Source organism: Prionailurus viverrinus, chromosome B3, assembly GCF_022837055.1.
Source record: "Prionailurus viverrinus isolate Anna chromosome B3, UM_Priviv_1.0, whole genome shotgun sequence".
NCBI classification, from domain to species: domain Eukaryota; kingdom Metazoa; phylum Chordata; class Mammalia; order Carnivora; family Felidae; genus Prionailurus; species Prionailurus viverrinus.
In genome coordinates this window covers 101,875,148-101,889,460 of record NC_062566.1, presented here as the reverse complement: position 1 = coordinate 101,889,460, position 14,313 = coordinate 101,875,148, and the positions used below count along the sequence as shown (strand labels likewise).

Here is a 14,313-nt window from a genome sequence, read left to right as displayed (position 1 = left end):
TGACCTATAATAAGTAATTGACATTATAATTACATTTATGAGGATACAAATCCCATCAACCTATGGTATCCATGATCACCACATTCCCCATTGAGATTTAACTTTCACTGGTAATCCTCAATGGTATAAATGGTTGTTCTATGATCAGTAATGATTTTCTTAATAAGTTTCTTTAAAATATGCTACATTTCCTGGAAGGCACAGCACTCTATAGTTTATTATCCTAAAATATTAGACCCATTGGCCAAATAAATGGGACACTAAGCAATGGATTCAAAAGAAAACAGATTAACCAGAAAACAGTGTAAAATGTAATTGGTCATATTTCAGATTTAGGAAAACTTGGGTCCATACTGCATATTATTTCCAACCAGCCATAAATTCATAGTGATGCACTGTGTTAGAAATCAAAGTTTTCCTCTAATCAATCTATGAAACTGATTCCAAATACACAAAACAGTGTGTGTACTAGAAGAGTGGAGATTTAGTGCAAAACACTTCAAAAATAATAGCCAGCCTTGTCTTAAACCTGGTTTCTCACCTAAAATCTCACCCAGGGCTATTTTGCACATTTCACAAGGCAAGAGGGCTGAGGGAACTCGTTAGGAGATACCAATTCCAGTATCACTGCTGCTGTGGAATATTCTGCAGGGAACACTTAGCCCATCAATTCCAGGTGGGTGCAGGAGTCTATGCACTGGGTAGAAGGCCAGAAAGCGGGAAGGGGGGGCTCCTAGTAATTCTCTATTTCCTTTTTATTTCAAAACTAAAGTGCCCTGAGGAGGCATGTGCTACAGCAAGATAGCATCTCATCTCAACAAGTGGACTCAAATGAAAACATACTCAGAATCTATTCAAGAAGACATGAAACCTTTTGCTTAACTTACCAACACTTCACAGAGACTGCAAAGAACAACGGTCATTTTTGTAAATGTAATCAAATAGCAATATATTTTGCCGTACTTTCATACACAGTAAAACCCCGGATTGCAAGTAACTTGCTCTACAAGTGTTCCGCAAGACAAGCAAATGTTTCTAATAAATTTTAACTTGATAAACGAGCGATGTCTTGCAACAGGAGTAGTAGGTGACACCGAATATCACATGACCACAACTGAGCCAATGGTTATTCTCTCTCTCTCTCTCTCTCTCTCTCTGCAGGATTGTGGGTGATCGTCTCCCTTTCTCAGATGCTTGGTCTCAGGTTGAGGTGTTTGGCAGAAATCAATGATTTTTCAGAACATTGGAAGGTGCCCGCAACTGGCACTTTTTTTGATACTTCAAAGCACCTAGGGACAGTCCCCTGCTTTTTCATCCAAGAGTAAGCTTAGGAATGCTTTGCTTCATTCTAGGTCAGGCGGCCTGCAGATATAGACCGTTTCCTCTGCTGCCTTATTGCCAGTTACATTAAATACAGTATATGACAGAGTTTATTAATACTGTAGTCAACATCCGTACGAGCATATACAATGGCCCCCATGCAGAAAAAGACTCCATGGAGCCAAAAGATAGCAGTGATTCCATCAGTGATAGTGAAAGTCGTCCTACACAGTACCCTCCTCTCTCTGGTCTCCCTCACACAACCATGAAGGTTTTCAAAGGAAAGTGCAGGTTAATTTGTTTATTTTTCTTTATATTTTGTATTTTATTATTTTGTTACTATATTATAGCATTGAGTTTCCATTGTTCCTTATGGGGAAATTCGCTTTGATACACAACTGCTCTGGATTGCAAGCATGCTTCTGGAACGAATTATGCTGGCAAACCAAGGTTTTATTATATTTGGTTTGCTGAGAAAACCTGTAAAAAAGCAGAGGCACCTTCCTCTCATTCAAATAAGAATCTGAGATATAGAATTAAATCAGTAACACAACCGTCCCCATCCCCTTTTCCAGAACCGCTTCTCAGAAGCCCCAGTCCTCCCAGCTTCCTATTTCATGTTCCATCTACACTGAGCTTTCTGTTCTTTGAGCCTTCCATACTTTCTCTCACCTCCCGGCCCCCTACTGTGCTGTTCTCAAGGTCTGTAACAATCTCTCCTCTTTGCCCTGATATTCCTACTAGATTTTCATGTCTTAACATTAAATGAAACCTCTCCCACAAAGCCTTCCAAGACCCTTCCACACTAAGTTAGGAAAATGTGGGGTTTAGAATCTAGCAAGTTTGTTATTAACTTGACAGTTAAGCTAAGGAGTCAAGCAAATGAAAATCAAAATATGTACCTTCTTTCTCACTCATGTAAGCTGAGTTGGAGAACTCAATTTTCATCTGAGGACAAGTGGCCTTGCTGAGATTTCAAGGCTGAATTAGACACTCACCTACCAGTGGTAGGGTCAGCTGGACAACTGTAGAACTCCCCAAGGGGAGCTCACTGCTAGGAAATTTATAGTACCACGGGCCACAAAACGTGTTTCCTGAAAGCTGGTTGATTGGCAGAGAAATCGACAGAGAAAGGGACTGAGGGATGCATATTCCCATAAGGACTTGGAAGAGAAGCTAGGAATTACTGGGCAAGAGAGCTAAGTTTATAGATATGGAACCTGTGAGTGCAACTCCCTTCTTGTGGAAAAAGGCGAATGAACATTCTTCCCCAACAATATATACTGCTGGAAGAGCCCCTCATAATCCTGGGGCACACTGGATAAGATTGTGTGTGTATTTGCCTATTTCCCCGCTACACCTTTGGTCCCATAAATTCATTAACAACCATGGCTGCTTTGCTCACCAGTTATCTCAGGACACACAGCAGCCACTCATCACACGCACACACCCTGAAAGAACTGACCGGTCAATTAGTAACACATCCTTCTATTCATCCCAAAGGAAATCTATTTGCTAACATTGAGATGAAAAAGTTATTTGAATAAGGACAACTTACAGATTCATGATGCCTAGGGGTCTTCAAATAGGTCAGCAAAAACAATCTAAGACCTTTAGAAGCCTGTAGAAAAGGCAAGACTATAGCTGAATCTTATTTTATGGGAACAGTGTTGACTCTTGGGTTGGTTATGCTCATGATGTGTGGCTGAAGCAAAGGACAAAGCAGAAAAAGTGGGGAGAGGAGGTGGGGGAGGTAATACAGGAAAAAAAGGATTGATGCTCGAAAGGCATAAAATACAGAGTTGGCAGAGATTACACAAACTCTCAACTCAATTTTAACACAAATCAGTTAAAATTGTTAGCATAGAGACTATTTCTGTGTGACAACTCACAAAAAATAAATTAATTAGATAGTTAAAAAATTCCCAAGTTACATGTTCTCAGTTCTCCAGGAGCCATCGAACAGCTTTAGAAGCAGGTCAATTGGTAGCAAGTAATAGCAAGTGTCGGCAGAGATAGGGTCAAACTGGAACCCTCATACACTGCAGGTGGGAATGTAAAATGGTGCAGACACTTTGGAAAACAGTCTGGCAATTCCTAAAAATTTAAGCATTGTGTTAGCATATGGCCCAGAAATTCCACTCCTAGGTCTGCACCCGTGCGAACTGAAAATATATTTCCACGCAAAAACTTGGGTATGAATCAAGTTTACAGTGGCATTATTCATAATAGCTGAAGACTGGCAACAATCCAAATGTCTGTCAATGATGAATGGAGAAACAAAATGTGGTATGTCCATACAGTGGAGTATTATTCAACCATAGAAGGAAAAGAAGTATCGAAACATGCTGCAACACGGATACACTGAAAAGATTACGGTAAGTGAAAGAAGCCGGTCACAAAGGACCACATATTACACAATTCTATTTTTATGAAATACCCAGAATAGACAAATTCACAGAAACAAGAGTAGATTAGAGGTAGCCAGGGGATGGTGAGCTGGGGAGAAATGAGAAGTGACAGTTAATGGGTAAGGGAGTTACTTTTGGAGGTCATGAAAACATGCTAAAATTTATTGTGGTGATGCTTGCACAACTAAAAGCCATTGAGCTGTACACTATAAATAGGTGGATTATAGTCTGTGAGCTATATCTCAATAAAGCTGTTAGGGAAAAAAAAAAAATAGGCAGGGTTTTGGACTGGGACCCCCAGGAACCACTACATCCTGAAATTGGAACAAGTCTGGTTCCACTGCCTATGGCAGGCACTCCTCACGGCCCACCCTCCTTACAGATTCCCGTGGCTGACCTCCCGCTCAGGCTTGCTTTATTTATGAGATGATAAGGTTGCACCAAGCAATTCTGAAGGCAACCTATTTGGTACCGCTCATTTAAAAACATTAAATGAGTGTGTCATCAGAAGAGGCCAAGGAAACTAGCTGACACCAACCGGCTGTGATGAGATGCTTTCCAACAGATACAGAGGTAAAATGCCCTGCAAGTTAGGACCCACTCTGGCTCACTCACAGCGGGCAGATTAGCTTTCAAGAAAAGGAAAAACCTGGGATATGTGCTTAGGGTGTTGTGCCCAGGAAATACTTATCTCCCATCCTTCTCATTGCACTGGGATGTGGGTTATAAATCACCTAAGAGGTGCCCCCCTTTTTAAAGAAGTTATCTTCTTTATACCAATCCTATCACAGAGACGGTATTGTCCCCATTGTATAGGCAAGGCAATAAACTTAAATTCCAATAGAAACCGTCTTAAAGGCAGTCACCCCGGGTTGCAGAGCAGTCTGACTCCACAGGCCAAGCACGCTCCCGTTCCCCACCTGGCCTCCCTATCCTGTGCACGGGCAGAGGCAGAAGCGCTTCTGCGAACACTCAAGAGAACCCACAGAGGTTTCCCATGGCTCTGAGCCCACCTCTCTTGCCCCAGCACACCCCTGGCCATTGGATGGGTTTGTGGTCTAAGTCCCTGAAGTAAGGAGTGGACAGAAATCCATCCGTCACTCACCGGGACAGATACAAACCTCAATATAATTTGTTTTCCAATGGTTTCGGCTTAAAGTTCTGGTTTGGCATTGGCTTTTTAACAACTAACAGCTGTAGGCAATTTCCACACAGAATAAAGACATCAATAAGGCAGAGGAGTGGAATTTTCTCCCTTATGAATACAGAACAATGAGCTGCCTTCAAGATGTACATGGAGCTGCCACCACACAGGCTCTGGCTTAGGTCTCATCTGGGGAATCTGATAGAGCACAATTGAAAAGACAGTGGATGTAGAGGCTGTGAGGGTACTAACTCTGCCCACCAGCTCCAACTACCACCAAGTGGGCCCTCATCTATCAGCAGCATCTATCTCCTTAGGTGGGCTTTGGGTTTTCAAATACTTTAAATGGGATACACTGGACCAGATGGACTTGACAGATACATTCAGAACTTCTCATCCAAAAGCAGCAAAATACACATTCTTCTCGAGTGCACGTGGAACATTCCCCAAGATAGATCACATACTGGGTCATAAAATACTTTACGTGGGAAATAAAACCAAGCCCGTGAATACATTATTGCCCTTCCTGATAGCCATCGTGGTAGATGATTCACTGCCTCTCCCTGGAAGAGGATTGTATGTCCTCCACTGCCCCAGTGACCTCAGGATTGTCCATGCGACTTGTGGTGCCAGTCTCTACAGAAGGATGATTCATCCTTCCCCTGTGATCTCAGGAGTGGCCACGTGATTTTCACCTGCCAAAGAAATGTGGGCAGAAGTGCCACATGCCATTTCCAAGCATAAGCTTAGAGCCTACTAGCAGTTTGCCATGTCCCTCCTTACTCTTCCATCAGGCCTGGGTCTTGGATGAAAGATGGTGAGGAACAAAACCACACCTGACCCACAAGGGACATGCAGCATTAGCAAGGGATAAGCTGCTGTAGTTTGTAACTGTCACAGGATGAACTAGCTGAGATGACTGAGACAGCCATTGACACCGATCCCCACCACTTCCCTTCTTATCTTCAATCACTCACAGCTCACATCCTCCAGAACGTCTTCCTTGACCACCCTCCTCATCACTGTCCTATACCTCACAACACATCCACACACCATGCAGAGGTGGGTTGTGCTTCTTCCTCTAGTGGCATTGTACTTTTTTATCAATCCCCTTTTGCTACTGAAACTGTCAGCTGTTTCAGGTAAGGTTCCAGTTTCCGACTTCGAACCTCCCATTAACACCTAGAACATAATCTCTGCATGCAGAGGTGGGAGAGGGGAGAGATTCCTTAAACACCAAAAATATTCATCAACATCGTAAAACACAAACATGCTGCCAACAGCCATCTCTTCTTTTTCCCAACCAATTCTGGTTGGTAATAGGCTTGGTAATACTCTCATATTGCCTTATCTTTTTTTTTTTTTTTTTCCAACGTTTATTTATTTTTGGGACAGCGAGAGATAGAGCATGAACGGGGGAGGGGCAGAGAGAGAGGGAGACACAGAATCAGAAACAGGCTCCAGGCTCTGAGCCATCAGCCCAGAGCCCGACACGGGGCTCGAACTCACGGACCGCGAGATCGTGACCTGGCTGAAGTCGGACGCTTAACCGACTGCGCCACCCAGGCGCCCCTCATATTGCCTTATCTTATAGGGTAAGTCTATAGGTAAATTCTGTTCTGGAAGAGCTGGAGTGGACTGATCGCTTCAGATATTACCCCTGGAGGGCAGTAACACAGGCTACATTACTTTCTGACCTAAGAGTCATGCAAAATGATAGCACTCTCGAGTATCTGTTGAATGATACAAATGGTCTGATTCGTCCGATTAGAACTAACTCCATTACAAAATGCCGGCAATGATCGAGGGAGGATAGACTACTCATGTAACATTTATTGAGCACCCAATGAGGGCCAGGCACTGGGCCATTCCCACTATGTATTACTCTCACTTCGACACTACATCACACTAGAAGGAGGACTTATTTTTTTTCTCACTTTCCAGAAAACAGGCTCATATGCTTCTTCCATACTTACACAGATAATAAAGTCAGAATAGTAACTTGAACCAACGTCTTCCTAATCCACATGCCAGGACTCTTTGAACTATGCCATAATATACCTCTGTAACATGGAATGGAAAGAAACACTACTTCAGAGATACCTAAAAAGCTAAGCTGAAGAGATCACTTACATCTTTTGAGAAGAGGTCCTACACCAGATATCTCTCTCACTTCAGTACAGTGGATTCTAAAATATGACAGGATCCATGAAAAGCTTCCCACAACACTTATTACTACAGTCTGATCATTAGGCTAAATAATTAACTGCCTTAAGTAATAATGGCTTTCATCAAAGGATCTGGGACAGGAAGAGGAGTAGGACTAACTGTTAAGAAGACATTCATACAGCACACTGAGAGTAGGGGTGGAGAAAGCATTAGAGAATTGGGGGGCTGTGAGGCAAAGGACACAGGTATAGACTCACGCTGGGATGGAGGGGAACAGGAGAAGCAACTTGGGATGTGATTCGGCCACATATTTGAAGATCTAAGGGCCTAAATCCCTTCACTTAAAGCAAAGCCCTCTGATGTAGTAAAGCTACCTTCTTCTTTCTCTTCCTCCAGAGGCTCAGTGCCCACAGCTCAGGGGTCATTGCACTGAAGAAGGGCGAGCCCATGGCTAACCAAACGAAACCAGGCACACCCTCTCCTCTTCCTCCTGGCTCCCAACCACCGGCAGGAAGCAAGTTGGAGACTCACCACAAGTTCAGTGAACATGACATCCAGCTCCTCCACAGGGGGCATGGGTAATGCTGGCTCCATGGTCTGAAGCGCAAAGTTGCTATCGTTTCGCAGCCGATAGGTGATTTCCGGGTGATCATTATTTCGGAAACAGCAAAAGATGAATGAAATCCCCCGTCCACCTCTCTTCCTTGGGGCCATGGCGGATTTCTGTTCTATTTCTTGAAGTGACTAAACTCTGCAAAAACAAGACATGACATGGTTAAAGGTGCAAAAATGGATAAAAGATTTTTTTTTTTTTTTTAAAGCCAGACCAATTCAAGAAAGACCCTCTGCCCTGGAGGCAGTTGATAGCCTGCAGGGCATAAAGAGGACAACCCCAAGATGGTTTGGAGTTCAGTTAGACAAAGAGCACATCCTTCTATTCACTTGTTGAGTGTTTCCTGTGACCAACTGCTGAGCCAACAGTACAATTCTCCCCCTCCACACCACGGCACATGCCCCAGTTGCACTGGGCTACTGGCCATTCTTTGCCTATCACATGCTCTTTCTTGCCAACCCATCTTGTTCTTTAACATCCCCTGAAAGAATGACCTTCTCTTCCTCACCCCTTAGGAATCCAGGATCTCTTATCCTTTAAAGTTTGATACCAACGTCCTCTTTTTCACCTTCCCAAAGGAGAATTAATATGTATGCTAAGGCATATCTACCCATTCCAGCTCATATCATATTCTAAGTTCGTTAAGAGAGTATTGTCCTGTTAGACAGCCAATAACTTCAAGTCAGGGGAAGGGAATGACCATCAAACACCTTGTTGGCCCTAGTGCGCTGCACAGTGCCAGGAAGGAAGGAAGCACTCAGTTCATGTTTATCATGTTGAATAATTTAAATTCATAACAAACGAAGAGTGATTTCACATGAGCTATCCAAACAGAAAAGATCAAAGGAGTTCACCAATACAGAGATAGTCATAGTATATTCACATAACAGAATACTATGCACTCATTTAAAAACAACATGGCATCTGTATATGTAGATATGAAAACATGTTCAAGATACTTTATGATATACTGTACGTATTACAGGATTACATGTTTTAAAGAATGCATATATGTTTTTATGAATATATGTAAGAAAGGGCAAATAGCACTAACCTCTAAAATAAAAACAGGGGATTGGAGAACTATTCTTTTTCATTTGGTACCCTTTTGAATTTGAATTTTTTTTAATGTTTATTTGTTTTTGAGACAGTGCAAGCAGGGGAGGGGCAGAGAGAGAGGGAGACACAGAATCCAAAGCAAGCTTCAGGCTCTGAACTGTCAGCACAGAGCCTGACACGGGGCTTGAACCCATGAACTGTGAGATCATGACCTGAGCCGAAGTCAGACGCTTAATTGACTGAGCCACCCAGGTGCCCCTTGAATTTGAATTTTTACCATAAAAATACATTTTTAGGGGCACCTGGGTGGCTCAGTCAGTTAAGTGTCCAACTGTGGCTCAGGTCATAACCTCACGTTGCGATTCCTGAGTTCGAGCCCCATGTTAGGCTCCATGTTGACAGCTCACAGACTGGAGCCTGCTTTGGATTCTGCATCTCCCTCTCTCTCTGCCCCTCCCCTGCTCGTGCTCTCTTTTTCTCTCAAAATAAATAAACATTAAAAGAAATTTTTTAAAAACACATTTTTAATTATTATATAGTTTTTTGTAATTATATGTATTGCCTTGGGAAAATTCCAAAGTTACACTGTCACTTGAAAAAAGCAAATCAAAGAATGATACGTACAACATGATGCCATACTGGCTTTTAAAAAACCAATCTCATACAACATTACAAGCTCCAGTAGAAGTTTTCATAAATAACTATGATTTACAAACATTTCTGGAGTCAAGATCTCGCTCACTTAAGGGATGGTGGTCTCCAAAAGCCAGTGACTAGAAGTCTTTAGAGGGAAGGGAAGGTAAATGTTAAGAGTAGGTTGTCCCTCATGTAGCCCTATGTGATACTCCAACTGGCTCTGGAATAACAACTTGGCCGAGACATCCAATATCCCAAACTGTTGAAGCATATATCTCCTGGCCTAAAGTGTACTTGTTCAATGTCATAGGAGACATGTGCAGTGCCTGGGATTCCTTTGGCAGATGTGTGTTAATACCTCTTATACACCAGGCACTTTAAGCACTGAAGGATACATAAAGGAAATGGGTCACTAGGAGATTATAATCTGGTGGGAGAGAGTAGTACACCAAACAGTTATAAAAAGGCAATATGGTATATTATACCAGTGGATGCTACGTAATCGAGCAGGAAGTACATAGGGGAGAATGTGGGTATGGTCCCTGATGGATGAGTGGAGCTTCAATAGATTATGGAAAGCAGGGCATTTTGGCAGAAGGAACAGCGCAAGCAAAGGCATGGGGTGGGAAGGGGCATGGAGTACATAGGGAATGAGCAGTGGTGTGGCACAGCTTGTGTTATATAACACAGCCTTCCCACAGCAAAACCCTGGGGCTCTCATCTTCCTGATCAAAACCCACTGAAGTCTCTCCGATACCAATCTAAACTGGCTTTCAGTGCTCCATCAAATCAGATCCAACTCAACTTCTCTGTCTTTCCTATTTCCTTGAAAGTATCTTTCACTTTAGCCAACAGACCATTTTCCACACCCCATTCACATCCCATGCTCCTCTCTTCTTCCATCCCAGTGGTCTGCTCATTCCTTCTGCCTTTATCTTTGTCAACACGCTCCCATCCTGCCAGCACCCACACTGACAGTACTTAGTATGGTGAGCCCATCCACGGCTGGTGAAAACTGAAATTTGTTTCAACGTTCCTGAAGGGCAGTTTACTGACGCCTTTCACTCATACTTTTGACTTGAAGTATTTCTACTCCTAGAAAATATCCAATGGAATATTCCGAGATACTATCAAAAATGTGGTCACAACAATTTTCAAAGCATTACCTAATAACCAATAAACAAAGGCATAAAATAAGTTCTAGTTATAGGAGACTATACGAAAAGGTTAATCATGGTATAACTAGATGACAGATGACCAAGCAGTCCTCTCTAAAAGAATATTTAATGACACGCGCATTTTATATGTAAAATAAAGAATAGGTATCCAGTGTCCCATTTATGTACGAACAAGTGTACATATATGAGCTGTCAGGATGGGAGCGTGTTGACAAAGATAAAAGGAAAAAAGGATAAGAGAAACAGCACAATGTGAGCCAACAGTAAGCTTGTGTCAAAAACACCAAAAAATTTCTTTGTACTTTCCCAAGTTGTTGTCACAATGAAGACATACTACTTTCACAATCAAATGAAGATGAGATTTAAAAAAAAACAAAACAAAAAAAACTGTATGATCATTTGTTTATATGACAGATGGAAGGAGGGGAATGTGTATGCAAAAATGTTCTTATCAAAAGTATCCAAGTTATGGTGATCTATACACCAGTGTCCCAAACTATCTGAGGCGAAGGATGAGTTGCTTCCCTCCAATCTGTTAGCAATGTATTTTTGTAAAATAGAGTACAACTATTTCAGCAATGGCAAAATGCTAGAAGAATTTCTCTAAGAGTGCAATTCTTGTATTCTTTGTTAACCGGCATGGGGAAGGAGCAATACCACTGATGTACGCGAGGAGATGGGAGTTCAGACTTAGTTCACTAAAATACAACTGTGAATGTCTGTCTCTGACGTATGTCCTCAGGACCCAGCCATGTCCCCCTTGGCAGCCAGGCCAGAGGCCTGCACACCCTGTCACTCAACTGTCAGTAAGTATACTGAAGAGACCGTTCAGGGATTAGTGTCAAGGTCTGCATGACTAAGCACCTCCGTATGGGGGTAAGGAGGCAGCATTCACACTACTCTAAGACGGGAGAAAACAAAAACAAAAAAACAAAAAACGGGCAAGACCCAGTTCATGGAAGGTCATATGGTCCATGCTTAGCTTTCAAGTTTATTTCCAGGCAGTCTTGCTAACCTATCCCATTGAATGTGGTCTGGGCCCTCTTAGCATGTTGTGACCCTTATGAGGCAGAGCCAACACTTACGGTAATTTGTGGATTTGTGGTCTGGGTCTTACTTCCCCTATTGAAGAGTCAACTCCATGAGAAAAAGTGCCCACAGCTTGTGTCACTTAGTGCCTCACACACATAGGAGCACGACCCAAGTATTTGGGAAATGAATAGAGAGCAACTTTACTTTTGTACTTTATAGGTTGTTTCACTTAAACCCAAGTTTTATTACATTCTGGCTGTATTGGGGGGGGGGGGGGGGGAGGGTGTGCACAAGAAACACAGAGATCTAAAAATCAGCCCAAAGCATTTAAGTCTTTTTTTCTTTAAGCCAGCAGTTCTATAAACAAACACAAAATGAGGGTCTTGGCTAGATTCTAAGATGGCTGATAAGATACAGAGTCTATTATGTTTAAGAACCTAATTGAAATCATTTTAATAAGGACCAAAATATTGCCTTTGACAGGTGATTTGTGTTTAAAAGCCTCATTAACGCCCAAAAGCCAAGTTTTTATGCTGGCTCCTGTGTGTGACACCAAATACAAGGTCTTCCATTAAACCCATCCTTAAACTGTAGATGATGGCAAAGCTTTGAGACTTCCAACAGGCTGCCATTTTTTTCTATGTTTATTTATTTTTGAGAGAGAGAGAGAGAAAGACAGAGTGTGAGCAGGAGAGGGGCAGAGAGAGAGGGAGACACAGAATCCGAAGCAGGCTCCAGGCCCTGAGCTGTCAGCACAGCGGGGCTCAAACTCTGAAACCATGAGATCATGACCTAAGCCGAAGTCAGCGGCTTAATCAACTGAGCCACCAGGCGCCCCCAGGCTGCCATTTTTAATACACATACTTGGAACTCACTGTTAAGAGACTAGATTCCTAGATAGAGACCAAAGTGGAAGCATAAGTAATCATCCTATGACCCCTCAGTGGCAGTAGACACTTCTGGTCAGCCCTCCTTAACCGCCCTGGCACTTCGCTAATGAGCAATCCCAACAGCTGTGTATGTAATTTTACGAAGCACATCCACACCCAACACTCCATTTTATCGTCCTCATTTCACATATCAGACTGAAAGGGAGACTTGGGAGGGAGTGGGGAAGTTAGGAAGAGAGAAGTTGGGGAGGGACTTGCTTTGCTGCAGAACGTAAAGGGATGTTGACTGGAAGAAGCCTAACTGGTTCGGAGTGGGGCAGGGAAGCTTGGCAGAGGTCAGGGAACCTGAGTGCTTAATCCAATGGGAATCCAATCCCCACCCTCTCCAACCTCAAGGCCATGACCTTAGTTCAGCCTCCCCTTATCTCTCATCTGTATAATTACAACAGTTCTGTAACTCTTCTCCTTAACCTGTGGTTCTCCAGTTTAGGGGCTGACAAACCTTTTCTGTAAAGGACCAGATAGTAAATATTTTTAGCTTTGTGGGCTCTTAAGCCTCTATCACAACTAGTCAACCCTGCCATTTTATTCTGAAAGCAGCCACAGACATCTGTAAAAAATGGGCATGCCTATATGCCAATACAACTTCACCGTGGACACTGAAATCTGAACTTCACAGAACTTTGTCATGTCACAGAATATTCTCTTTCAAAATTTGTTTTATTATTTAAAAATGTGAAAACTATTCTGAGCTCATGGGCCATACAAAAATAGGTGGTGTGTGCATGGAGGCCCAGGGGTTGAAGGTCACCAACAGCTGCCCTAGTTCATCATATTCATCATTTAATTCATTAAGTCAAAATTCTGTTGAGTACTGAGGTGTCTGGCTGGCTCATTTGGAAGACCACATGACTCTTGATCTCGCGGTCATAAATTCGAGCCCCACGTTGGGTGTTTACTTAAAAAAAAAAAAAAAACAACAACCCTGCGGCGGGGGGGGGGGGGGGGGGGGCGGGATTTATTGCATGCTAATTACGTGCCAAGCACTGTTCTAGGCACTGAGGAAACAGGGATGAAAATGAGATGATGTGCCCTTCAGGGAGTTTTAGAAAAGATGTTTTGGAAAAGGCATGAAAAAAAAAATCAAGTAAACTATATTAATTTTGGTTAGGGTTACAGGGGATAAAAGAAGCAAGTGAAAGAAAATGGTGGTGATCGTGGTGGTGGAGACAGCGACTTTCAATAGTGTGATTGGGGACAACCTCTCCAGAGAGAGGGCATTTAAGCTGAGACCTAATGGATGAATGGTACCAGTCCTGCTAAGTGTTGGAGGCAGATGATTCCAGGTGGGAGGAGTATGTGCAGAAGCCCAGAGCAGGTGGGCAACTTGGCACATCTGGATTAGGGAAGAAGACAAGTATGGCTGGGGCATAGTGAGTAATGACAGTGTTAAGAGAGAAGAAGCTGGAGAGGGGAGAGGCCCAGACTCCAGGGACTCGTACACCAGAGTGAGGAGTCTGGGGTTTATTCTGGGAACATCATAAATGTGATTGTGTCACTCAATCACAACTTCTGTTGTGTCTCCTGGATACAGTACAGCTTCTGGCCGGGACCGTAAGACCCTCTGTGGTCTAGTCTTTGGCTACTTATTGTCTATCCTTGTCTTCCAGTACCATGAGCACTGTCCATCCATGTGCCCCCCCCCTCCCCAAGTGCACGAAGTAATCAGACCTTCACAGGTGTCACTTCTGAGCCCACACATCCAGCCACAGCCTAAGGTGCTCTTTTCCTTATGAACCTAAGTGTCTTCCACTGACCATTCAAAACCCACTCAATGTTTTAATGGGCCTTAAGTTTTCCA

General features: G+C 43.0%; 1 protein-coding gene across 2 annotated transcripts in view; it reads right to left on the bottom strand.

Annotated features, from left to right (window-relative positions):
• The window catches only part of DAAM1 (dishevelled associated activator of morphogenesis 1), a 175,129-nt gene that overhangs the window by 98,027 nt on the left and 62,789 nt on the right, over positions 1–14,313 (bottom strand). For both annotated transcript variants that reach the window (XM_047863974.1, XM_047863973.1), the window contains one exon: positions 7,576–7,795. In XM_047863974.1, coding sequence (XP_047719930.1) covers positions 7,576–7,758 — 183 coding nt within the window. In that variant the 5' untranslated portion in view covers positions 7,759–7,795. The remainder of the gene's footprint in view (positions 1–7,575; positions 7,796–14,313) is intronic.